Source organism: Eriocheir sinensis, chromosome 28, assembly GCF_024679095.1.
Source record: "Eriocheir sinensis breed Jianghai 21 chromosome 28, ASM2467909v1, whole genome shotgun sequence".
Lineage (NCBI taxonomy): Eukaryota > Metazoa > Arthropoda > Malacostraca > Decapoda > Varunidae > Eriocheir > Eriocheir sinensis.
In genome coordinates this window covers 13,938,178-13,961,053 of record NC_066536.1, presented here as the reverse complement: position 1 = coordinate 13,961,053, position 22,876 = coordinate 13,938,178, and the positions used below count along the sequence as shown (strand labels likewise).

Genomic DNA, 22,876 nt, shown 5'->3' with positions numbered 1-22,876 from the left:
CAGTGGAATAAAAGAAAGGAGGGGAAGGGAAAAGGGGAAGGATGTGACAGTGGAAAGGCTTGTTTGGGAGGGAAAGGGGAAAGGGCAAGACAGTGCATGGAAAAGCTTGTTAGTGTAGTTGTTCCTTGAGTCAGGCAGCAAGACACACGAGTCGTCCCTTACTAGTTACCCGAGGCCGATCGCGTCCACCTCCATTCGTCTTATCTTCAAAAACCTCAATAACTATGCTATTTTCCCCCCTTACCTTGATGGGTTCTAATACCAAACGATTCGTCTTTTTCATCTGGCAACGATAAGCAGTAATAAAAACAAAAGTGATGGGATAAATGCGGTAACTTATTTTGTCCTAATACCAAACGATTCGTCTTTTTCATCTGGCAACGATAAGCAGTAATAAAAAACAAAAGTGCTACAGTTGCTATACTCTCGTTTACCGAAGTGACATCAGGTGTTTATAGTGCTCTTATAAAGCTAAATCAATGTTGGGACTTTGGAAACGAATGATGTTGTTATTGGGTCGAAAGTACTGTCGATGTCGAGGCGGCGCGGGAACCAGAGAAGCAGGGAGGGCAGCGACGGGGAGAGCTCGTGGCTTTGTAGAGGCGCAGGAAGATGAAGGAGCAGGAATTGAAGCGAAGAGATAGTGTTCAGAGATCGTGAGGGAAGGACATTAAGGAGAGAGGTCGTAGATAACAGTTTAGGGAAGATGAGGAGATGAGAAGACAGACAGACAGACAGACGGAGAGACAGACAGGCAGGTATACGACAAAATAAGGAAATGAAGACGTTGCGAAGGAGAAATAGGAGGAGGAGGAGGAGAAGGAAAAAGAAGGAAAGAGAAGTCTGGCGTAGTGAAAGTTGAAAGAAAAGAGAAGGGGGAAGAGAACGAGGAGGAGAAAGAAGGAGCTCGAGATAAAAGGCGAGGTAGCGGGTGGCGGCAGGGCAGGGCAGGGCAGAGCAGGGCAGGGCGCGGCGAGGTGGGGGCTGACGCCTGTGTTCTTGTTTACAGACGAACGTGGGGGTGGCGGCGGCGGCGGACGCGTTTCCTGTCGGGGGAGGGGCCGTGTCAGACTACCGGTGCCCTGCGTGTGGCCGCTGCTTCGCCCGACACTGGCACCTGAAACGCCACCTCGCGACCCACCTGGCCATCAAGCCCTTCCGCTGCCCCTACTGCCCCCACGCGGCCAACATTAAAGACAATCTGAAGCTGCATATTCGTAAGATTCACCCCGGAGAGCCGCTGCCAGGGGAGAGAGCCCGCCAGGACCCTTGATGATGATGATGATGATGGGGAGGAAGGATGTGGAGGTGATGGTGATGATGTTGTGTTGTCTCTGGTTTGGGCTTGTGTGTGTGTGTGTGTGTGTGTGTGAACGTGGGACTTGTTGTGACTGGCTTTGTAATGTTTTCCTTCCTATCTATCTCATTTTCTTCTGTTTTTCTTCAGCATAATCTTCATCATTTTTCTCCTCCTCCTCCTCCTCCTAGTCACCATCCGTAGTTTACTTTTATTTTCTCCACCTTCATTATTTTCTAGCGTGTCTCCTCCACTCCTTCGTCTCCTAGTCCTTGTTCTCTTGCTCATCCTCCTCCTTGCTAGTCCTCGTCGTGGTTGTCGTTCTCGTCCTCGTTCATCTTGTCCATTTTCTCAGTCACAGTCGCCGTCATCATCCCCTCGTACTCTTCGTTTATCTCTCCTCCTCCTTCTCCTTAGTCTCCTCTTTATCTACCTAGACCTGTCTCGCCCTCTTGTTCGTATTAACACACGTGCTCGTACATCTGCCCCTATCCATTGATGTTCTATACCCTCTGGTTGACGTAATGTTTGTACAGAGTAGGGGATGCACTTGTAGAATTGTACTTGTTAATTTGTTACGGGAGACGAACTGGAAGGGAAAACGTTTGCTGGTGAAAGGATGAGAAACTATGAGGAAAATTTATGTTCTCGTAAGTTAAGTTGAGTAACCAATGCAAAGTCACGTTGTTGTCTTTATGTGAACCGTAATGAACGTGCTGAGGTTCACTTCTCTCGCCTAAATCCTGGTCTTGGTTGTGGTCGGGCTTTGGGTGTTCAGGAAGAAAATACGAGAGAATGAAGGGAGAGGCGGTAGGTTACGAAAGCATGTTCCCCCCACCCCACCCTCCACCACACACACACACACTGCCCCGGACCCGCTTTGCCTCTGAGGAGTCACTTGGGCTCTCAGCAGCACGTTGACACCCTTCTTCATCACTCCACCATTGCTACCACTCACGCCGTGCTGCGAGGCGGTGTTGCTGTGTCTGTTTGTCTGTGTGGAGCGATGGTTAAACCCAATACCTCCGCCATGGTCGCTTGGCAGGGTGGTTGCTTTCGCTGCTTTACTCCAGGTGGTAACGCGCGGCGAGGCGGTGAGCAAGCCATATGGCCGTGAGGCGCATGGCACCGGTTGTCCCACTGACCCGCTCTGTTCTAGCTGGCACATGTATGCTCTTGTAATTCTCGTCTACTTGACGACTTGCTGTGGTGTGCTTGAGTCCCGCTAGTGACGACTCGACGTATTCTCTGTCGTTGCAGGCGGTGGCGTCGGCAGTGATGGTGGCGGAGGACGCGGGAAGCAGTTTATCTTTCCAGTGCCCCTCGTGCGGCCGCTGCTTCTCCCGCCACTGGCACCTCAAGCGTCATATGGCCATGCACCTGGCCGTGAAGCCCTTCCGCTGCCCGTACTGCCCCCACGCCGCCACCATCAAGGACAAGCTCAAGCAACACATCAGGAAGCTCCACCCGGGACAGCACGTCCCCGCTGACTTCGAGGTCGTGCCGGGCGACGCCAGCCATCCTTTCCTCCCTCCATCTCTGCCAGACAACCCCCCGGGGCCTCCCAGGCACTCCGGGCGTTCGGGAACAACCTCCCAAGCAAATCCTCCCCCTCCCCACTCACACATTTAAAATATCTATTTAATCATGGACGGAAGCTTTAAGTCTCGACGTGCTGAGGGCAAGACGCCCCAACAGCATCCCTCGTCGCCGCCGCCCTCACCTGTCTGTGGCGCCCCATTGGCACCGGCCGCCGCGGGGCTGCCGAGTCATCGCTGTGTCCTTAGTGTGAAAGAGTAAATATATTATTACACGTTTATATTCCCTCCTGTGGCTTGTACACACACACACACACACACACACACACACACACACACTGACAGTTCAAAGAGGATACTGAATTGTATTTTTATGGATATTCCCAAATTACTTCTAAGTACCCGCTGAGCTGAGGTGTTGTGTGTTTGCCGAATGTTGTGCAAGTGTTACATGAACTATAAAGGCTTTGATTAAATGTTACCAAGCGAAGAGTTTGTTACTATACGTCAGGGACCTGCAGTATATAGCCTCCCCTCAATGTGTGTGTGTGTGTGTGTGTGTGTGTGTGTTGGTAATTTACTTTACAGTGTTTCATTTTACATTATGATGAATGTGAATACGTATAATAAATCTGAATAAATATTTAACCAATACCTGTGTTATTCATTTTACGAGGAAGAGGCTGGGTTAAGGGGTCTTAGAGCGTTAGAACGTCTGCAAAAGTAGTATTAGGGGGGGAGGGGGAAATGTAACCATTGTCTGGAGGAGTCACAGAAGGGTTGTTTGTCTGTCTGTTGGTCGGGGTGTCGGTCCGCCCTTAAAATAACACCCAAGAGGCGAGGGTCGGGTGCTGCTTCCACGCGGTGTCCACCTGTGTGTTGTTTGCCTATGTTGTTTACCTTATGCTAATGAGGAAGTAACGAGGAACTGAGGCCACGTATTTCGTGTTGCAGGCGCGGATTCATGAGGCGGGGCTGGTGGCGGCGGCGGCCATGTTGACGGCGCGGGGCTCCTCGGCGTGCTCCTTCCCGCCCTCCGAGCAGCTCCTCTGCGGAGTTTGCGGGCGGAGTTTCCATGGGCGTAACAGGAGGCAGGATCTCGAGCGCCACATGCTTACCCACACTGGGGAGAAGCCGTACCAGTGTCCGCACTGCCCTCACCGCACCAACCGAAACGGCAACCTCAAAACACACTTGTTCACCGTCCACCGCGACCTCCTTCAGGCGCCGCGCCCTCCCTTCGACAAGGACGCGTTGCCGCCTCCGCTCCCCACCACCTCGGCCTCCATTCCAACAAGGGACTTGCCACCAAAGCCGTCGTGATGTTTAATGCGCCGATAAAAAGTAAATCACTCAGCGCCTCATTGCAGCCACCACGCGAAACACTCAAAGACTCCAGTGTCATAGCATGTCCCCTGACCCCTCCCCACACACACCTGTCCAGCTGCTCCCCCCCTGTAGCAGTAATTAGTGACTAGCCTAAAGCCAAGCACGTGTGTCCAGCCTCTCACGCTGGGTTTCCTACATTGCAGGGGCGGAGCGTGTCCCTGCCGCGGGGGGACGACTCGGCTGGGGTTCAGTGCCCCGTCTGCGGTAGGTTCATCTCTGGCGTGAACCGCAAGCAGAACCTGGAGCGCCACATGCTCACCCACTCCGGCCAGCGCCCGTACCGCTGCCCCTACTGCCCGCACGGATCCAACCGCGTCGACAACCTCAAACTTCACATTCGCCGACTCCACTTCGACCACGCGCCCCCCACTTCCTCTTCCTCCTCCTGAACTGACGGCCGGCGGACTGGGCGGCGGCCTCCTGGGCACCACGAAACGCTGCGGTGGTCTCGTCATCCAGGCTGTCTTAGGTCTTTTTTTTTTTTTACTGCCGTCAAGTATTAGTTGTCCACCCAGTCTGTTGTAGCTCCCTCGAGGACACAAACAGCATTAACCGACAATGGTGAATAGCCAATGTTTAATTTTACTATGCACTTGTTCCTATTAAACCCTCGGCGGTGTTATTCTTAATGTTTAGTCAAATTTCCATATATGTAATTTTTATTACACAAAAAAGCTAAATACAAACTTTGGCCTAATAAGCCCGGTGAATGCAGCTTTTCACCTGTACTCCTGAAAAATCAACTTGACATGGTGATCAGTTTTATTTCAGACCCAATACTGTGGAACACAAATTCTAGTTCATGGCAATCACCCAAGCAAAGTATGTACAGTGGGGGCTGTAGGGTGTGATTACAGAGCCAGAAAATTGGGAGTTGAAATTCTTGTCCTATGAATCCATGTAGTTAGTTGGGTCTTGAGGGTGGGTAGGCAGGCCGGTCATTCAAGCCGTCATCTCTTCCTGCGGTGGGAGGTTGCCTGTCTGCCAGACATGAGGTTGTTGTGAGAAGGCAGTGGGTGGGGCTGGGAGGCATCCGGCAGTGGTGAATCCATGTAGTTAATACCAGACAGCAATCCCCCAAAAGTGAAAACATAAAATACATGGACAAAGCTACTGACATCACTTAGCCATGAAAGGGGAGTGATGAGAAACTGGAAATAGCAGAAATGTTGAGAGCGAGGAAGCATTTATGTGGAAGAGAGTGGAGGAAAGGAGTCTCATGAATCATATATCAATTTATATCTGCCATTACTTCTTTCCTCCTCACTTGATAAAATGTTATCTCACTTTTAATTTCACTTCACCCTTCTCTTTTCATTCTGTTTTCTATTTTGTATCTCACATTAACAGTCTAATTCCTCACTCTTCATTGCTCTACTTACACTTCACTCCTTTATCTCTGCCCTCAACTAAGCACTTTCCTTTCTTACTCATGCCCCTGTTACATTAGTACATTGTGAGCTGAGATGAAAACCAAAAAGGCTGGAGCTTGGAGGCTGTGACCAAATCTATGTGACACAACACTTCTGTTTTGTGGTGACTTGTGTATAAAGAGGGTGGGCAAAAAGACAATGATATCTGAAATACGTACAATACTTGTGATGAGTGTGTCTTTGGTAAGCAATCTTGTATGCAGCTGCAATTTTCTCCCTTTAATGCCATTGTGGGAGGCGGCCGTGGCCCCGTGTGTGTCGGGCCAGCCGCCTCCCTGCAAGTCTGTGTTTCTAGAAGTGCTTTAACTCTTCAGTCAGTTTAGAATTGAGTTAAAAGTCACTGAGTGTATCACAAAGATAATTTGAACAGTATTATTTAAGCATAGCAGTTATTGATACTAGACTTAGATCTGGCCATGAGCACTGTTGATGTCTTTTGAAATGTTACAATGCAACTCTTAGTATTTTTACCAATAAAATATGGAACTAAACACTTATTTAGTTACACACAAAACCAAAAGATGGGAATACAAAATGATGTGTCTGGTTCTCAGTGTTCAGTTAGATGTATTTTGTAGGTGTCTTGATTCCTGCTTGTACCTGGGATACCTCAGGCTTTATGGAGCTTGTTGGCCACAAATAGACTACCAAACTTCTGGCGAGATGCATCATCCTCTTGAGTTGTTTTTGCTGTCGTTATTTGGTCAAGTCATGCCTTCGATCAGCTATCTGTAGTGTTGATAGTCATTGTGGTTTCTCCATGTTCACAAGTCACAGCTGGTGGGGGGCCCTTGGGCCTGAAAGTGTGGTGGTGGTAGTGGTGGTGGTGGTGTCCCTCACCTGACTCATGATAGTCACGGGTGTGGGCATGCTGCTGCTTCCTGGCATTCATTGGGTCTCTTAAGGTCAGTAGATTGGTGTGTCTCCTAAGTGTAATGACTCTCCTGTCCTCTCCTTGCAACCCTTAATCGTGTCTTTGGTTGACCCAAGTTCCCATTCCTTGCAGACCACTGATGCCTCTGACCACGTACACAGACAAGGTAGATGGCCACGGACAGGTCCCCACACCTCTCTCCTGCTGTCACCTGCCACTGCTGCCGCCGCTGCTGCAGGCATCAACAACAACGGGGTGACAGAGCGTGGTCCACCGAGGAGGAGGAGGAGGCGGGCATTGAAGGATGAGGACCTTAGTGCCGCCCTCAGCTGCCCAGTGTGCGGCAAGCTGTTTGCTGGAGCCAAGAGACGCTACCACCTTGAGCGTCACCTGATCACTCACACAGGAGAGCGGCCATTCCCCTGCCCATACTGCCCCTACCGTGCTAATGTCCGGGAGAACCTGATCAGGCATGTCCGTCAGCGTCACCCCGACAATGCGCCACCCATCGAGGAGCCGAGGAGCTGAGCCGCTGCGTAGGTTCTGAGACCTTGGTTCTGAGGCTTTGGCTCTGCTTGGCAGCAGCCTCTCCAGGAGGTTGCCTGTAGTGGCGCTGACTTTGTTGGCAATGTATGGGGCAGGCTGGGAATGGAGGGGGCATGGTGGTGGTGGGGGTGATGGTTCTGGCTTTTCCTTGGAAAGTCTTCTGTGATTCCTTATTCTTTGGACCGAGACTGTTTCCCTCAAGGCTTCTTCCTCAAACTTGTATCACCTTCTTGCTTTACTCTTATTCGATCTGAATCAGAAAGCCGAAATAGACAGCCGCCTTTGGCTCGTGGTAAGTTTTTTCCTTCAAAGTATATAGTCATGACTCTGCATGCCAGCCATGCACTGAGGCCCAACAGGCAGCCACCTTTGCAGGCGTTCATGTATGTGCTCATGATGTTGGTTCCGTCGCAGGAGGAGTGTGTGGGAGGCGGCAGCGTCTGTGGCGTGTGTGGCAAGGTGTTCCACGGCACCAACCAGAAGTTCCTGCTGCGGCGGCACATCCTGACGCACACGGGGGAGCGGCGCCACGGCTGCCCCTACTGCTCCTACCAGGCCAACCAGGCAGGCAACCTCAACAGGCACATCAGAAACCTCCACCCAGGCGTCTCCGACACTCCCTCGCAGGCTGCGGCGCGGCCCCTGCTACCCTGCCTCCCCACCCATGCCAGCCTCACCCTCAGGCCCACGGCGCTGCCCCCAATGTCCTCCCGGGGTCTGCTGTCACTTCCTCTCAGTCCCAGATCCAACACTCACTCCCTTCCCTCCTCCAACATGGATGCAGACCACACCTCCCCCTCCACCAGAGCTCCCCTTCCACCTAACCCCCGCAACCGCTTCACCCGTCCCTCCCTCCCACGCCTTGTCCCTCCCTCATCCCCCAATGGCGCTCCCACCACTGTCACCATCACCACTGCTGCCGCTGCTACTAAGGATGCCAAGTAGGTTTCTGATGCGTCCTTCACTCGGCGCCAACTGAGGTATTCTGGACCCACTGTGTGGCTCCTTCATGCCCACAACACCACATTGTCACTTCACTCCATTCCATCATATTCCATTACTGAAGTACGATTCTGATCTGCTTTTGCTATTTCGTTGTATCAAAGGATAATTACTTCATGTTCAATCTTGAGTGCTCAGGTATTTGGAAAGCAGCGATTATGATAACATCCTTTTGTAGGCATTGTGAATTTTTTAATAAAGCTATTTCTGAAGCATACAAAAGAATGTCCTTACTTACCCTCATCCTTAGATTATGTTCATTTATATTTACTTGAAAGAAAATAGAGGTGGACAGGTGTGATGTGGGACTCCACACCTGCTAGATTGAGAAGCTTGATGGCAGGTCAGGTAAGTCAGGACACAGGAATTTAACTAATGCCACAACTACACACACACACACACACACACACACACACACACAGCAAGTCACAAAGTCAAAGAGCAGCAACAAAAATGACAGAAGAAAACAATGACAACATAAAGAGAAACTCCCAAGAAAAGACTCCCAAGGTTTGTAAATCATCACATTCTCCTATCTCTCCACCCTTTTTATTTTGCCATTTTCAGATGTTGATCCCTCTTAGATAAACAGCTTTCTTTGGCCACTGGTTAATGATAAGTTGGGTTTTATTATTCAAATGTGTGTCGATTTTCTATCATTTTGAGGGGCTAAACTTTGGGAATGATTTGTAACTATTCAACGGTATTCAGTCAGAGGATTGAGGTTCTGCAGTGTGATTCTTCTTTTATTAGCCTACTTTAATTTTAGTGTGTAGACTGGTAGCCACATACTCTGGAACTAGGTGGAACAAGGCACTCCATTATACTTCATCTACACACCAGGAAATAATAGCAGGTGCATAGTACTGAGCCATCAAGCCAGGATCGCTTGTCCACTCAGCATTCATATCAGAGAAAAGACTGTCCTGGAAAACTGAGCCCAGGGATGAAAATGATCTGTAGTTTAACTGAAAAATGTGCATCCAACTTTGTTATGCCAACAGATAATTTTGTCCCTCCTTCTCCTCATCATTATTTTTTGTTAATTTTCTCATCATTATGAAGTTAGACATTTAATAACTGTCCTCCAGCTGTTTGTATCAGGTGCTTTCTCCTCATCAGCACAGAGCAGCCTTGTCCTCCTCCACACCTCTCCTCCAGGTCTTTGGTCTGCTGGTTGTCTGTGAGCAGCAGGCAGTGGCACCTCGATGCCTGACACACAGTAAGTGCCTCTCTGTCCCTGTCAGACACATGCCTCTACATCATCGTGTAGTACCTCCTCTAAAAATAGCTTCTGTGTTAGTGTGTCAGAGCCCACGCCTCTGCTCTGTATAGCAGTACAGATCTTATACTATAATAATATTATTAAACTATACTATATAGTGGGAATGAGGGTGATAATGGAGGGGAGAGAGCTACACTAAATATATATAATAGAATTTCCCTGCTTGGAGCTGACACCACCATGTCCTCTATATTATCTATATTATGGCCAACAGTCATTTCTAAATATTAATTTCTATTACTAATATTGGCATATAATCCTTTTATTATTACACATTTTCTTAATATTCAACCCCCCCTTCCATAATCTAGTTCTTAAATTGTAAAGAAGCACCGCGCCGCCGCTCCCTGTAGGCGTGTGCTGAGCGGCGACACCCGCGGCGGGAGGCTGTCTTTGAAGTCACTAGTGCAACGCGAACATGGGTAAGGGCCGCTTTCACAGTCACTTTGTTTGTTTTGATCGTTACCAATGGCGGCGATTAACGCTATAATTTTCCACGTGAAACTGGCCTATGTGGTAGTGTCGGCTGCAGAGGAAGCGAGAGGTGTTGAGTGTGTGTGGTAAGGTGCGGGGCTAGGCTAACCCCGCGGCCGCCACTACCCCATCAGCCAGTTTTACGTGGAAACACTATAGCGGCGATCCCCGTCATTGGTAACGATCAAAACAAACAAAATGACTGTGAAAGCGGCCCTAAGAAACAGCCGAAAATATAACCCGAGGAATGTCATAAAGGGATGGTTATGTTGCTAAGAGAACATAGGTATTGCTTCGGGGTATTCCAGATATTGTTAGGAAACTATGAGCATTACACCAGAGATAACGCGTCCTGGGGCAAAGGTTGAATCAAACTACTTTGGTTTCCAGCGTTGTGATTGGCTGCCACTTGGCCAATCAAAAGTGCAAAACAACAACAGCAACAATATAACTATCTAAACAAAATAGCTAAATAAATGCATAAATAAATAAAACAAATAATCAAAACGAAGGGGCGTGGCCTCCTGTAACTTCCTAATGAAACCGCATACAGGTGTGCTAAAATAATAAAAGAAAAACGATAACCGAACAGTTTTAGCACATTAGGAGCATTAATTTATCATTTCCACACGCAAAAACACCAATAATTAACGGTTCTGACAGTAAGTATTAATTGCACATCGTTATTTGTGTCGGTGAGATAGTTTAGGGTCAGAAATCAGCAAGTACAATGTGGTGAGTAGGACAATCCGCTAGTGGCGCTGCTGTTTGCCTGCTGTTTTCACCTCATTTCAAACAACAACAGTCACAGGTAAACATGGCGGGAGTGTTCCTCGTACAGCCACCTACAGGTCAGAGAGGTACTGTTCTTAGGTGGCTACTGAGCAAATTTCAGGTCAGCTATACTACATAGTTTATCATAGTGCCTACTGCCCTATACACTACACCACTAGAAACTCCCCGCATACCGAAAGAAAGGCGAGGGGGACTACGGGCTATGGCTGTCTCCACCTTCTGCTTGTCACCTCCACCCACTCTCACTCACTCTGACACGGACATAGACACTTTCAGTATCATCAAAGCACGTCCAGTCTCCATCGGGGTGACGTAGGCCTACCAAATGCCATATCTAAGGGCCCATTAAAAAATTATTTAACGTTTTTTTTATAATTTTGCCCCTCCCACCTTTGTCACGCCGTGTACCATGAAGACATACCCAGACACCCCTTAGAAAATTATGTAACACCAGCTATATTTTTTTTTATAGTATTCATCTATTACTAAGTTTCCATTTTTCAAATACAATAATGTATGTAGCCTAATATCATTAAATTATCATCTTTATTTTTTTTTTCTTAATTTTATGGTTTGATACTAAAGAATCCCAGATAAATTTGAAATGAAACTGTTATCTTGCCATTCATATAGTACTACTTCATTTCCTCATTTCTTAAGAAACAAGAGAAAAAAATAATAGTTATGTAACACCTGGCTGCATCCCCCCCCCCTCACCACTGTTGCACTCAACACTTCCTCCCCTCCACCATTGCCGTTTCGTATTCGTTATTTTTGAAAGGTCAGAGGTGATTTCTCACTTCCACACACCCTTTTGCTGCCTCTGCTTGTCTTTGCTGTCATAGTTAATTAGTTATGGCCCCCCTCCTCTTTCATTTGGCAGGCGGGGAGTTGCTGGTGTGGTTGATGGTTTATGTAGCGCAGTAGGCACTATGGTTGTGTGTATATAGTTCGCGTGAAATTTGATCAGCCTTAAAAAGTGTCAATAGTCAGTGACGACGCTTAGTGAATTCCGATTTTTGTCGGTAATAGAAGTGCAACTCAGGGCAACTCGAAGGACTTTGGTAAAAAGAAAAGCTGAAAACACTGAACCAAGGAAAGGTATGAACGATTACCCAGTGAAAAAGGCGAAGAAAAGATGAAATTGCCAAGGGAAAGGGGAAAATAGATGGGCATTATAACTGGAAATAAAGAAAATGCGTGTGAAAATGATCGAGGTGTTGGTGGATAAATGGAAGTGGATGTGTCGATAGATAAATTCCAGTGTATGTGTCGAAAACGTAAGAAATGAAGATGAAGTAAGAATTATATAAAAGTGATGTGTGCGGTGAAGCGTGATTGGAAAGATGAATATGAAAAAACTAAAAGAAAATGAGGAGAATTAATAGATATGGAATATATATATATATATATATATATATATATATATATATATATATATATATATATATATATATATATATATATATATATATATGCATAGTGAGAAGTGGAAAAAAAGTGAACCAAGAGAACGAGTTGAGGAAGATAGGAACAAGAGAAAGAAGAGGAGCAAGAGGAAAAGAAAAAAGAGGACAATAAATAGGTTCACGGCCTAGCAGGTGAAGTACGATTGGAAAAAAAGAAAAAGAAAAGAAAAAAAGAATCAGTATGGAAAAAAATATATAAACTTTGAGAAGTGGAAAGAAGTGAATAAACCAAGATGACGAATTATTCAGGAAGACAGGAACAAGAGAAAGAAGAGGAACAAGAGGAAGAAAAGGACAATATAAATAGATTCACGGTTAGTAGGCTAGCACCCCCGCCCGCTTCACACACACCACAGGATGAAGCGTGGGGTCTGTGTTAAGCCCTCACACACACCACCAAGCGAATGTGATGATGGCTTAATGTTGTGTGAATGATGAGAATATGGTGATGATATGTTGGGGCTGAATGTTGTGTATGAATGGTGAGAATATGGTGATTTTGGTATGTTGGGGCTGTATGTTGTGTATGAATGGTGATAATATGATGTTGGCATGTTGGGGATGAATGTTGTGTATGAATGATGAGAATATGATGTTGGTATGTTGGGGATGAATGTTGTGTATGAATGTTGAGAATTTGGTGATGTTAGTATGTTAGTGGTAGTGTTGATGGTGGAGTGGAAGAATGTGTGAATGGTGAGGATGTGATGATGGTGGTATATGCTGGTGGTGATGGAGGATAATGTTTATGGATGATGAGAATATGGTGATAGGCTAGTTTTCCCTTCATAGTCTTTTTTTTTAATTTAACAGGAAAACCAAGAAAAAGAAAAATAACGAGGATAAGGTAATAATGGAGGGTGATAGTCTCCCCCTCTCTCTCTCTCTCTCTCGCATATTTTTTGCAGGTAACAGGAAAATCAAAAGACAGAAGAATAACAAGAGATGACTGAACTCTTTTATGTATATAGGTACAGTAATTTATCACGTGTGTGTTTTATTTTACTTTTATGTATATGTGATTGCTCTATATTGATGATTTGAGTAGCCTATGATGATATGTGCATTTATGTATAGAGATAGGGGCAGCTGTGTGTGTGTGTGTGTGTGTGTGTGTGTGTGTGTGTGTGAGGGCATTCAGGGTTCTCCTCACGAGCTTCCTGTGTGTTGTGTGTGTTGCGGGTCGTCGTCATCATCATCGCCACCACCACCACCAAGAAGACGACGAAAAGTAAGTGCGAGTTGAATTGTTCATATTTTATTATTATTTTTGTTCTGCACTGAAGGTTACGCATCACATGATGGTGTTGAATGTTAGTTTCCGTGACGTCGGTCAGGTTAGCAAGGTTAGCCACAACATTCTTGTTGACAAAGCATCAGCACCAATCTCCGGGATTTTTTCGTAATTTTGGCGGCAGTTATTCTGCCCATCAAGTGGCGGGCGCGTAATTTAAGCCGGTGAATGTAAACAATTTTTTCGTGCACTCAGTTTTGTGCTGCTATAAATTCCAGCAATTCTCGGAGGAGGAGGTCTGAATTTATCATTTCGATTTCTAAAGGACAAATAAAGGTGAGTCATATTTTCAATCACATTTTACAAAATGATTGAATTCTCACTGATGAAATCATCTGAAAGATGATTTAGCTATTCTTTCTTTATCGGTTTGGCTATTTCATTCATCATGCTGTATGTAGACACTACAGTAGTTACTGAGCTTGGTTGTAGGGAATCAGGCTATTCTTTTATTGCTTATACTATTTCATTGCGAAGTTTTATCTGCAGACCACAGTGGTTAATGAGTGTTGTTAACTTATAGGTCCAACATTCGCGAGGTGCTCATCTTCTGGGGAGAGCAATTGAGTCTCATAAAAGCAGTGCTATGTGCTTTACACTTCAAGGACAACCAGTTCATGAATTCTGATACGAACAAGCTGGTATGGAATGCCGTCCCTACAATGTTTGATGTTGCCAACCCTCCACCTTAATGACATGCAAGAGGCCACCCCCTACATCAAGAGATCCCATCCCTTGGAAGCAACTCAGATTGTTTTTGTCTTACACTGACAGTGAGTTTCGATTTACAATTTTAAGTTTTCCCCAGAGATACAGTAGTGAAATGTGGATTTGATTACAACTACCGTAGGTATAGGCGGTGTCACGAACTTTTTTTTGTTTTATAAACCAATGTAGGCTGTTTATACAATTGTAGCCTCTCCGATTTGCTAAATGAAGATTCGTCGTTTTTCACTTCCTTCGTTCTCCTCGTTCTTGTCCTTCGTCTTCTTGTCATCTTGCTCATGCTCGTATGCCTTTTCTTCTTCCTCCTCCTCCTCCTCCTCCTCCTCCACCACTATCACCATCACCACCACCACGAACAACAACAGCAATAACAACAACATCAACAACAGCAGAAACAAGGGAAATAAGATCGGGAGCCAGATTATCATTGTTTTAATATTCATTTTGCAACGTAACAAGAAAGTAACAACACGGCTAGGGGCGATGTGTGTGTGTGTGTGTGTGTGTGTGTGTGTGTCCGAGGAACAATAAAGGGGAAAGCTGACGTATATTCAAGGAAGAATGGAACGTGTAAGTGTATGTATGTATGTATGTCTGTATGTATGCATGAACAGGTGTGGTTTATGAGAGTAAGGCACGTGATCTGGAAGACTATAACACAAAGGCAAATTTCCACAACCAACCTTCCTGTGCTTCAAATTTTCATCCCTATCTTTTTCATCACTATTCTCTCCCTGTCCTTGTTTTATTTTTTTTATTTTTCCTCCATTACAACTTCTCCAAGTATATTTATCATCTCTCCAAATGTATTTATTCGCGTTTGCTCCATTATTTTCTCCATTTCTCCATTCCTTCATAAATCTCTCCTTTTTATCGCCTCCTTCATCACTCCCATCCTTTCTTCCTGCCGTCATGGCCACGTGAACAGTCAGCTAAGTATACATTTTCAGTAGTGCTCGTGCCTCCGTCACGGCGTGAGTCACCTTGCTTAATTGAAATGAAACCGTGGGACTACTACTATTTATCGAGGCGGTTTTACGTTTTGTACAAGCGATGAGCGTAATTAGTTTAGCTTGACAAAATCTCCTTCCTTATCATCTACTGGCCTCTACTCGACAAATAATATTTTCTTTTCATCAGCCATATACGTCTGCAAGACGGTGGGGGAGATTCATTTGACTGGTGACGTGCTAGTGCCAGTTCATTATAAGCCTCTTTAGGGGGAGGTGGGTGGGCAAAGTATTCTCGTATCCAACGGTAGGCTAAGCCTCTGAGGGATGGTATGGGAAAAGTGAAGGGAGAAGAACCTGGTTCGCCAAACTACGATGGGCGAAGGACGAGGGAGTTTACTTAACGCCCGGTAACAAAGCTTCCCAACAGTGACGTTCATGGATGAAATGGGAGGGAGCTTATTCGTCAAGTTACTTGAACAGACCATAAATGTGTATCTGAATCGTCTCGTCCGCCTTGAGAGCCTTATCGAGTTTGTCAGGCTTGGGGACCTTCGGGAGCCCTTCTGTCGCCTCGCACGCCTGGCCGGGGCCCCGCTAGTTGAAGATGAGGTCCTTGTAGTGGGAGAGTAGGTAGACGATGGAGACGCAGCAGTTGGTGGCCGTGCGAACTACCGTCGTGCGGTCTGCTCGCTCGTAGTTGGCCTTGACGATTTCGTAGTACTTGCCGTCCCTGTTGAAAGTGGAGGGGTTAGTGGAGGGACTGAACTTCTCAGTTCCTCTTGTAGGAGTGAGCCTAAGGTAAATACAACTGGGGAAAGGAATGAATCCTTTAATCTTCCCACTAAAAAAGGTCAGAGTTATACTGTTCAAGAAAGTAGATATGCCCTCTTTGATACTGTCCTTTATGGAAGTAGGTAGAAAGGGAGTTGATTCAAACTGAAATAAGCCAAGGAAAGTATAGAGAAAGCCTGGCCATTCCATCTATATTTGCGCTAGGCCAATGCAACGCGTTGCACTACCACCACTGCTGCAAACATTAAGAAAGCTTTGGTGTTTCTGAAAAAAAGTCTCCAACACTCACGCTAGCACGAGGCACTTCAGTCTTAGGCAGCGGACCCGCATGGTGTCAATGGCCTTTTGGCTCTTGTCGGAGAAGCGAAGACTCTCGGGGTCCCAAGACATCTCCAGACGCTCAAGGTTCTGCGCGTAGTTGGCGAAGTTGTCGAGGAGGCCGTCCACGTGGATCTTACCCATGAGGCGGTACGACAAGGCCTCAGACAGCCCCAGACGGAGGATCCTGAAAGAAGGAGGCTTGGTGACTGGTGCCTGGGAGTGTGTGTGTGTGAAGCTTTTGGGGAGGATGGGGTGCAGGAACAGGAGGAAAAAGGGAAGAAGCAGGGAGAGAGGAGGAGGAGGAGGAGGAGGGGGAAGAAGAAGAGCAGGATAAAGGGGAGAAGGGAGGATTGAACACTGGGAGACAGACACATGGGCATTGTTGGTATTATTAATCGTGTCTCTCCTGAAGTTTTTGTATCCTTAAATGAGGGAAGTGAAGTGGAACTGGAGGGCGTCTGTACGTGTGTGCGTTGTCTCTCTCCTGCTGTTCTTGTATGCGTAGGTGCGATAGATACTTAGGGGTGCATGAACGAGAGTGCGTCAGCGTTGCGGCTCACCTGATATTCTTGAGGGCGGGCATGACGTTGCTGCAGAGGGAATCGGTGCACTGAGGGATCCCGGATAGCACGAGGCCCCGCAGGTTCGAGCCGTAGCGCGCCAAAAACTTGTAGAGCGCCTCCTCCGTCAGGTTATCGCACAGGTCCAGGTCAAGGGCGATCAGGTTCTTCACGTTGCCCCGCTCCGTCCACGCCCTGAGTACCTGGGGGAGGGAGAACGACTTGATGTGGAGAAGGGAGATTACACCATAGGGAGGGAGAGTGGTGTATGAAGGCAGGAGGAAGACTTAGTGGAGTAGCGTCATGTGTGTAAGGAATTAAAGCAGAAGGAGGAAGATATTGTTGTGAGGAAAAAATGGCTGAAAAAAAAGACGGAAGATGGAAAAAAGGAAGAACAAGGCAGAAAAAGAATGTAGAGGGACGTGTGTTGTGGTTGACATGTGAGGAACGAGGAAGAGGGGGAGGGACATGAGCAGGCTAAATAACATTGCTATGAAGAGAGGAGAAGTTAGCGAAATGGTGGAGGAAAGAATGTATGTTGTAGATGGAAGGAGGAGAGGGGCGTAAACAAGTTATAGGGTATTTTTGTGAAGAGAAGGAAAGGTAGATCATGTCAGGTGAAGAATAAGGAGGTCAAGGCGTAGAGAGTGTGGGATAGCGTGCTTAATTTCCATCCAGGTATTGATTCTCAGGTGACGAGCGACTGTCCTTTCATGACGTTGGTTGTCCCTTTATTAGTAACTGCACGCAAAGGTAGATAATTGAGTGAAGGAAAAATAACAAGAAACGAAAGAACTACGAAAGAAAGGAAAACATTAGAACAGGCCAGTGAGTATATCCATCACGTACAGCGTCCGTGAACCCGTCCAGTTGACCGGCACTCAGCCAGCGGAGGGACGGGATGCGAGTCAGCAGGTCCACGAGGCAGTCTGTCGAGATGTCCGTCGCCGTCACGTCCAGCTCCTGCACCGCGGACTTCTCCCAGTCGGCCGCCATCACCTGGTCGTTCTGCAGGCCTGGGGGTGGGAAGGGTTGTTGTAGTGGCGTCTCTAGGTAGGGTGGAAGGTGGTTTTAAGGGTTGTCGGTGTTAGGTGGGCGAGGTCTATAGGTTTTTGAGGGTCGTTGTGGTTCGGTGGACATGGTCTGAAGGAGGTTTTGATTCTCTTTGAGGTTAAGTCGATAAGGTCTGATGATGGTTTTGTGGCTTTTTGGGGTTAGGTTTGTAAGGTCTACAGGTTGTTTTAAGGGCCGTTGGGGTTAGGTGGGTAAGGTCTAAAGGTTGTTTTAAAGGCCGTTGGGGTTAGGTGGGTAAGGTCTGAAGGATATTTTGAGGCTCGTGGTTAGGTGGGTAAGGTCCAAAGGTGGTTTTGAGGATCGTTGGTGTTTGGTGGGTAAGGTATAGAGATGATTTTAAGGCTCACTGGGTTTTGATGGGTAAGGTCTGAAGGTTTTGAGCTCGCTGGTGTTAGGTGGGTAAGGTCTGAAGGTTTTAAGGGTCGCTGGGTTTTGATGGGTAAGGTCTGAAGGTTTGAGGCTCGTTGTGGTTAGGTGGGTAAGGTCTAGAGATGGTTTTATGGCTCGCTGGGTTTTGATGGGTAAGGTCTAGAGATGGTTTTAAGGCTCGCTGGGTTTTGATGGGTAAGGTCTAAAGATGGTTTTAAGGCTCGCTGGGTTTTGATGGGTAAGGTCTAAAGATGGTTTTAAGGCTCGCTGGGTTTTGATGGGTAAGGTCTAAAGATGGTTTTAAGGCTCGCTGGGTTTTGATGGGTAAGGTCTAAAGATGGTTTTAAGGCTCGCTGGGTTTTGATGGGTAAGCTCTAGAGATGGTTTTAAGGCTCGCTGGGTTTTGATGGGTAAGGTCTGAAGGTTTGAGGCTAGTTTTGGTTAGGTGGGTAAGGTCTTGACGTGGTCTTGAAGCTCTTTGGTGTTAGGTGGCTAAAGTCCAAAGGTGGTTTTAATGGTCGTCGGGGTTAGAATGGGTTGTATATCTGCCAGCCATCATCGAATCTGTCTGCTGGCCTGAGGAACGAGGGAAGGGGCGTTTGCATATGTGTTAAGAGTGTTTTTTGAAGGTCGTTGTGTCGTTTTAGAAGAGATCGTTTACTTCATTGCCATCACGTAGTTGTTGGGCGTTCCAGCAATTTATTATAGGGATGTCTTTGGCTGGCGTTATGGGTAATTGTGTGGCCTCAGGAGAAGTTGTGATTCTTTGCAATACGACTCGGTGAAAAACAATAAAATGAGATCGCAGCAAAGACAACCCGAGCCATTCATTCTCCCCTCCTCTCCATACTCACTGCACTGGTTCATCAGGAGACACTTGAGCTTCTTGCAGCGACTCAGCAGGATCTTGAGGGACGAGCCGTTGACTTTAGCGCAGAAGTTCACAGCCAAACACTCGAGCTGGAAGTAGGAAGCGGAGGAACGTAAGTGTTGCTGCAGGAGGCTAGATCAGATATTCGTTGTGTGTGCTTTCTCTCTCTCTCTCTCTCTCTCTCTCTCTCTCTCTCTCTCTCTCTCTCTCTCTCTCTCTCTCTCTCTCTCTCTCTCTCTCTCTCTCTCTCTCTCTCTCTCTCATCTATCTATCTATCTATCTATCTATCTCTCACGCACCCCCTCCCACACACACACACCTGGATACAGTTGGAGCTGAATGCCTCGATGTGGGAGTCGTCGACGAAGTTTATGCCGTAGAGGTTCACCACCTTCAGGTTGGGTGTGGCCGACTTGAGCTTGTGGATGTTGATGACTTCGTAGATTTCCTCTTCCTCCTCGTCCGCCTTCTCGTACGTGCCTGAAGAAAAGTCATCAGGTGTAGAGTAACGGGACTGGGAAATAGCAAGAGATGTAGTCTTAGATAAACGTAGAGGGAAATCTGTCCAGTGATTTTTTACGGAATTGTAATGATCTCGTTCTTATTCTTTTTACACTTTGATTTTTAAGACGAGAAGGAAGAGTAAATGCATAATAATTTGCGACAGTTTAAAAAAAATGAACTGTAGACTCGACGACTGTTTCGGCAAATGCTCGACAACCACAGTATTTGCATCCGGGTCAGGGTTGCCCAGCCATCCGGAAAATATACGTATCTGTTTACGAAGAGGTGAAATCCCATCCATATCGTTAGATCGTCCGGCATCTCTTATTAATGTGATCGCGCCCCTCTTTCACCTCGTCCCCTCTTCACACCACCCTTTCTCTTCACAGCGCCCCTTCCCCTCTTCACAGCACCCCTTCCCCTCTTCACTGCATCCCTTTCCCTCCTCACAGCACCCCTTCCCCTCTTCACACCACCCCGTTCCCCTCTTGACAGCAACCCTTCCCCTCTTCACAGCACTCCTTCCTCTGTCATCCGTCGCCACTGACCTACAAGATGAAGCACTTCGAGGCCGTTGATGAAGTTGTAGATCTTGCGCATGAAGCCCTCCATGAAGATCACCTCAGACAGGCAGATGCACATCGTCCGCAGCCTCGTCGGGAACGCCTGCCGGAAGAAGAAAGATGATGTAGTAGGCAATTGAAAGAAGAGAAGAATCAAAGTAAAAACAAATAAATAATCGTGAAGGAAATTACTTAAAGAAGAAGAAGAAGAAGAAGAAGAGGAAGAGGAAGAGGAAGAAGAAGAAGAAGAAGAAGAAGAAGAATATGATAATGATGAAGAAAATGAAAAAGAAGAGTAAAAGGAAAAGAAGAGGAGGAGGAGAGAGGAGGAGGTAGGCAAACAGGTGTCGCCCCTCGCCACTCACCTGCATGTCGTTGAAGTCGTGGAGCTGCATGGCGGTGGAGAAGTCGAGGAGGAGATTGGTGAGGTTGGGGCACTTGGCGGCCAGTTCGTGCAGCACAGGATGGGTGATCACGTCCATCGGCATCTCCAGGTAGCGCAGCGACGCGGCGAACCGTGCACTGCGCAGACCACCGCCGCGCCGCGCAGGGAGGGAGGCAAAGAAAAAGGATGGAGGTGAAAATGGTGTGTCTCCATGAAGTGTTCAACGTGAGAATTTTCAGTATTTCCACACAACACGAAAGGGGAACAATATGTAACAGAATATGCTGAATAACTATCCTCGCGATGCTAATATTCATTGTGTGAACAGATAATAAGTTTGTCTTAGAAAACGACATGAACGAGGCTACCAGGCGACAATTGTTTCACAGTGAATTGTTTTTTATATCAAGTGAACCCTTCAGAATACTCACCCAACAATGAGAATGAGGAAATTAAATTTGAGTGAAGTCACGGTTTATCAATCAACCAACCAACCAACCAAACAATCAGTCAACCAATCAATCAATAGGGGTATACGCCGGAGGGCGCGTCGCCTCTCACACCCTGTGACGCCAAACCCAGGGGCTTCTCCTGGCAAGTCTCCATGTAGGTCCCTTTCCCATCTTAAGCACCTCACGTAATTAGAAACTGCTCATGTGTGTCTAAGGAAGCTCGATAGTCACTATTTAGACATACTGCTGTGGACTTTTCTTGGTGGAAAGTAATTACGGTATAAGTAGGTATACGTGTAATAATGTGGAGAAAAGATAGTAATAAATCTACGGATATTTTTATCTCTGTTTCATATATCTACATATTTTGGCAAGGTCTTGGATTCTTAATAAAATAACAAAGTTACATTAAAGGAATCTCTGGATTCCTCATCAAAAATTACTAGATTCTGTTTTACCTGTATAGACTGTATAGAGGAATGATTCGTGAGACACCAGAAAAGACTGCATGGAGGAATGATTCGTGAGACACCAGAAAAGACTGCATGGAGGAATGATTCGTGAGACACCAGAAAAGACTGCATGGAGGAATGATTCGTGAGACACCAGAAAAGACTGCATGGAGGAATGATTCGTGAGCACCAGAAAAGACTGCATGGAGGAATGATTCGTGAGACACCAGAAAAGACTGCATGGAGGAATGATTCGTGAGACACCAGAAAAGACTGCATGGAGGAATGATTCGTGAGACACCAGAAAAGACTGCATGGAGGAATGATTCGTGAGACACCAGAAAAGACTGCATGGAGGAATGATTCATGAGACACCAGAAAATACTGCATGGAGGAATGATTCGTGAGACACCAGAAAATACTGCATGGAGGAATGATTCGTGAGACACCAGAAAAGACTGCATGGAGGAATGATTCGTGAGACACCAGAAAATACTGCATGGAGGAATGATTCGTGAGACACCAGAAAAGACTGCATGGAGGAATGATTCGTGAGACACCAGAAAAGACTGCATGGAGGAATGATTCGTGAGACACCAGAAAAGACTGCATGGAGGAATGATTCGTGAGACACCAGAAAATACTGCATGGAGGAATGATTCGTGAGACACCAGAAAAGACTGCATGGAGGAATGATTCGTGAGACACCAGAAAAGACTGCATGGAGGAATGATTCGTGAGACACCAGAAAAGACTGCATGGAGGAATGATTCATGAGACACAAGAAAAGACTGCATGGAGGAATGATTCGTGAGACACCAGAAAAGACTGCATGGAGGAATGATTCGTGAGACACCAGAAAAGACTGCATGGAGGAATGATTCATGAGACACCAGAAAATACTGCATGGAGGAATGATTCGTGAGACACCAGAAAAGACTGCATGGAGGAATGATTCGTGAGACACCAGAAAAGACTGCATGGAGGAATGATTCGTGAGACACCAGAAAAGACTGCATGGAGGAATGATTCGTGAGACACCAGAAAAGACTGCATGGAGGAATGATTCGTGAGACACCAGAAAAGACTGCATGGAGGAATGATTCGTGAGACACCAGAAAAGACTGCATGGAGGAATGATTCGTGAGACACAAGAAAAGACTGCATGGAGGAATGATTCGTGAGACACCAGAAAAGACTGCATGGAGGAATGATTCGTGAGACACCAGAAAAGACTGCATGGAGGAATGATTCGTGAGACACCAGAAAAGACTGCATGGAGGAATGATTCGTGAGACACAAGAAAAGACTGCATGGAGGAATGATTCGTGAGACACCAGAAAAGACTGCATGGAGGAATGATTCGTGAGACACCAGAAAAGACTGCATGGAGGAATGATTCATGAGACACAAGAAAAGACTGCCTCATGAGGCAATTATTACCCGTGGCCAGCGCCA

At 46.6% G+C, this 22,876-nt stretch overlaps 2 protein-coding genes across 13 annotated transcripts in view; one reads left to right on the top strand and one right to left on the bottom strand.

Moving 5' to 3' along the window:
• Positions 1 to 8,295, top strand: part of LOC127004599 (longitudinals lacking protein-like) — a 69,232-nt gene extending 60,937 nt beyond the window's left edge. The window contains exons 5-6 of one of the 5 annotated variants that reach the window (XM_050872511.1): positions 6,664 to 7,067; positions 7,492 to 7,638. In XM_050872511.1, the coding sequence (XP_050728468.1) occupies positions 6,664 to 7,059 (396 nt within the window). In that variant the 3' untranslated portion in view covers positions 7,060 to 7,067; positions 7,492 to 7,638. Of the gene's footprint in view, positions 1 to 2,557; positions 3,374 to 3,789; positions 4,310 to 4,367; positions 4,489 to 6,663; positions 7,068 to 7,491 lie in introns of those variants that run through there. The other 4 variants (XM_050872518.1, XM_050872505.1, XM_050872516.1 and 1 more) reach the window with 4 other exon arrangements.
• A 6,243-nt stretch (positions 8,296 to 14,538) lies between these two features.
• The window catches only part of LOC127004596 (F-box/LRR-repeat protein 7-like), a 63,788-nt gene continuing 55,450 nt past the window's right edge, over positions 14,539 to 22,876 (bottom strand). For all 8 annotated transcript variants that reach the window (XM_050872493.1, XM_050872485.1, XM_050872486.1 and 5 more), the window contains 8 exons: positions 20,495 to 20,651; positions 20,115 to 20,232; positions 19,382 to 19,542; positions 19,046 to 19,151; positions 17,598 to 17,764; positions 16,749 to 16,951; positions 16,157 to 16,372; positions 14,539 to 15,805 (listed from right to left, as the gene is read on the bottom strand). In XM_050872493.1, coding sequence (XP_050728450.1) covers positions 15,670 to 15,805; positions 16,157 to 16,372; positions 16,749 to 16,951; positions 17,598 to 17,764; positions 19,046 to 19,151; positions 19,382 to 19,542; positions 20,115 to 20,232; positions 20,495 to 20,651 — 1,264 coding nt within the window. In that variant the 3' untranslated portion in view covers positions 14,539 to 15,669. The remainder of the gene's footprint in view (positions 15,806 to 16,156; positions 16,373 to 16,748; positions 16,952 to 17,597; positions 17,765 to 19,045; positions 19,152 to 19,381; positions 19,543 to 20,114; positions 20,233 to 20,494; positions 20,652 to 22,876) is intronic.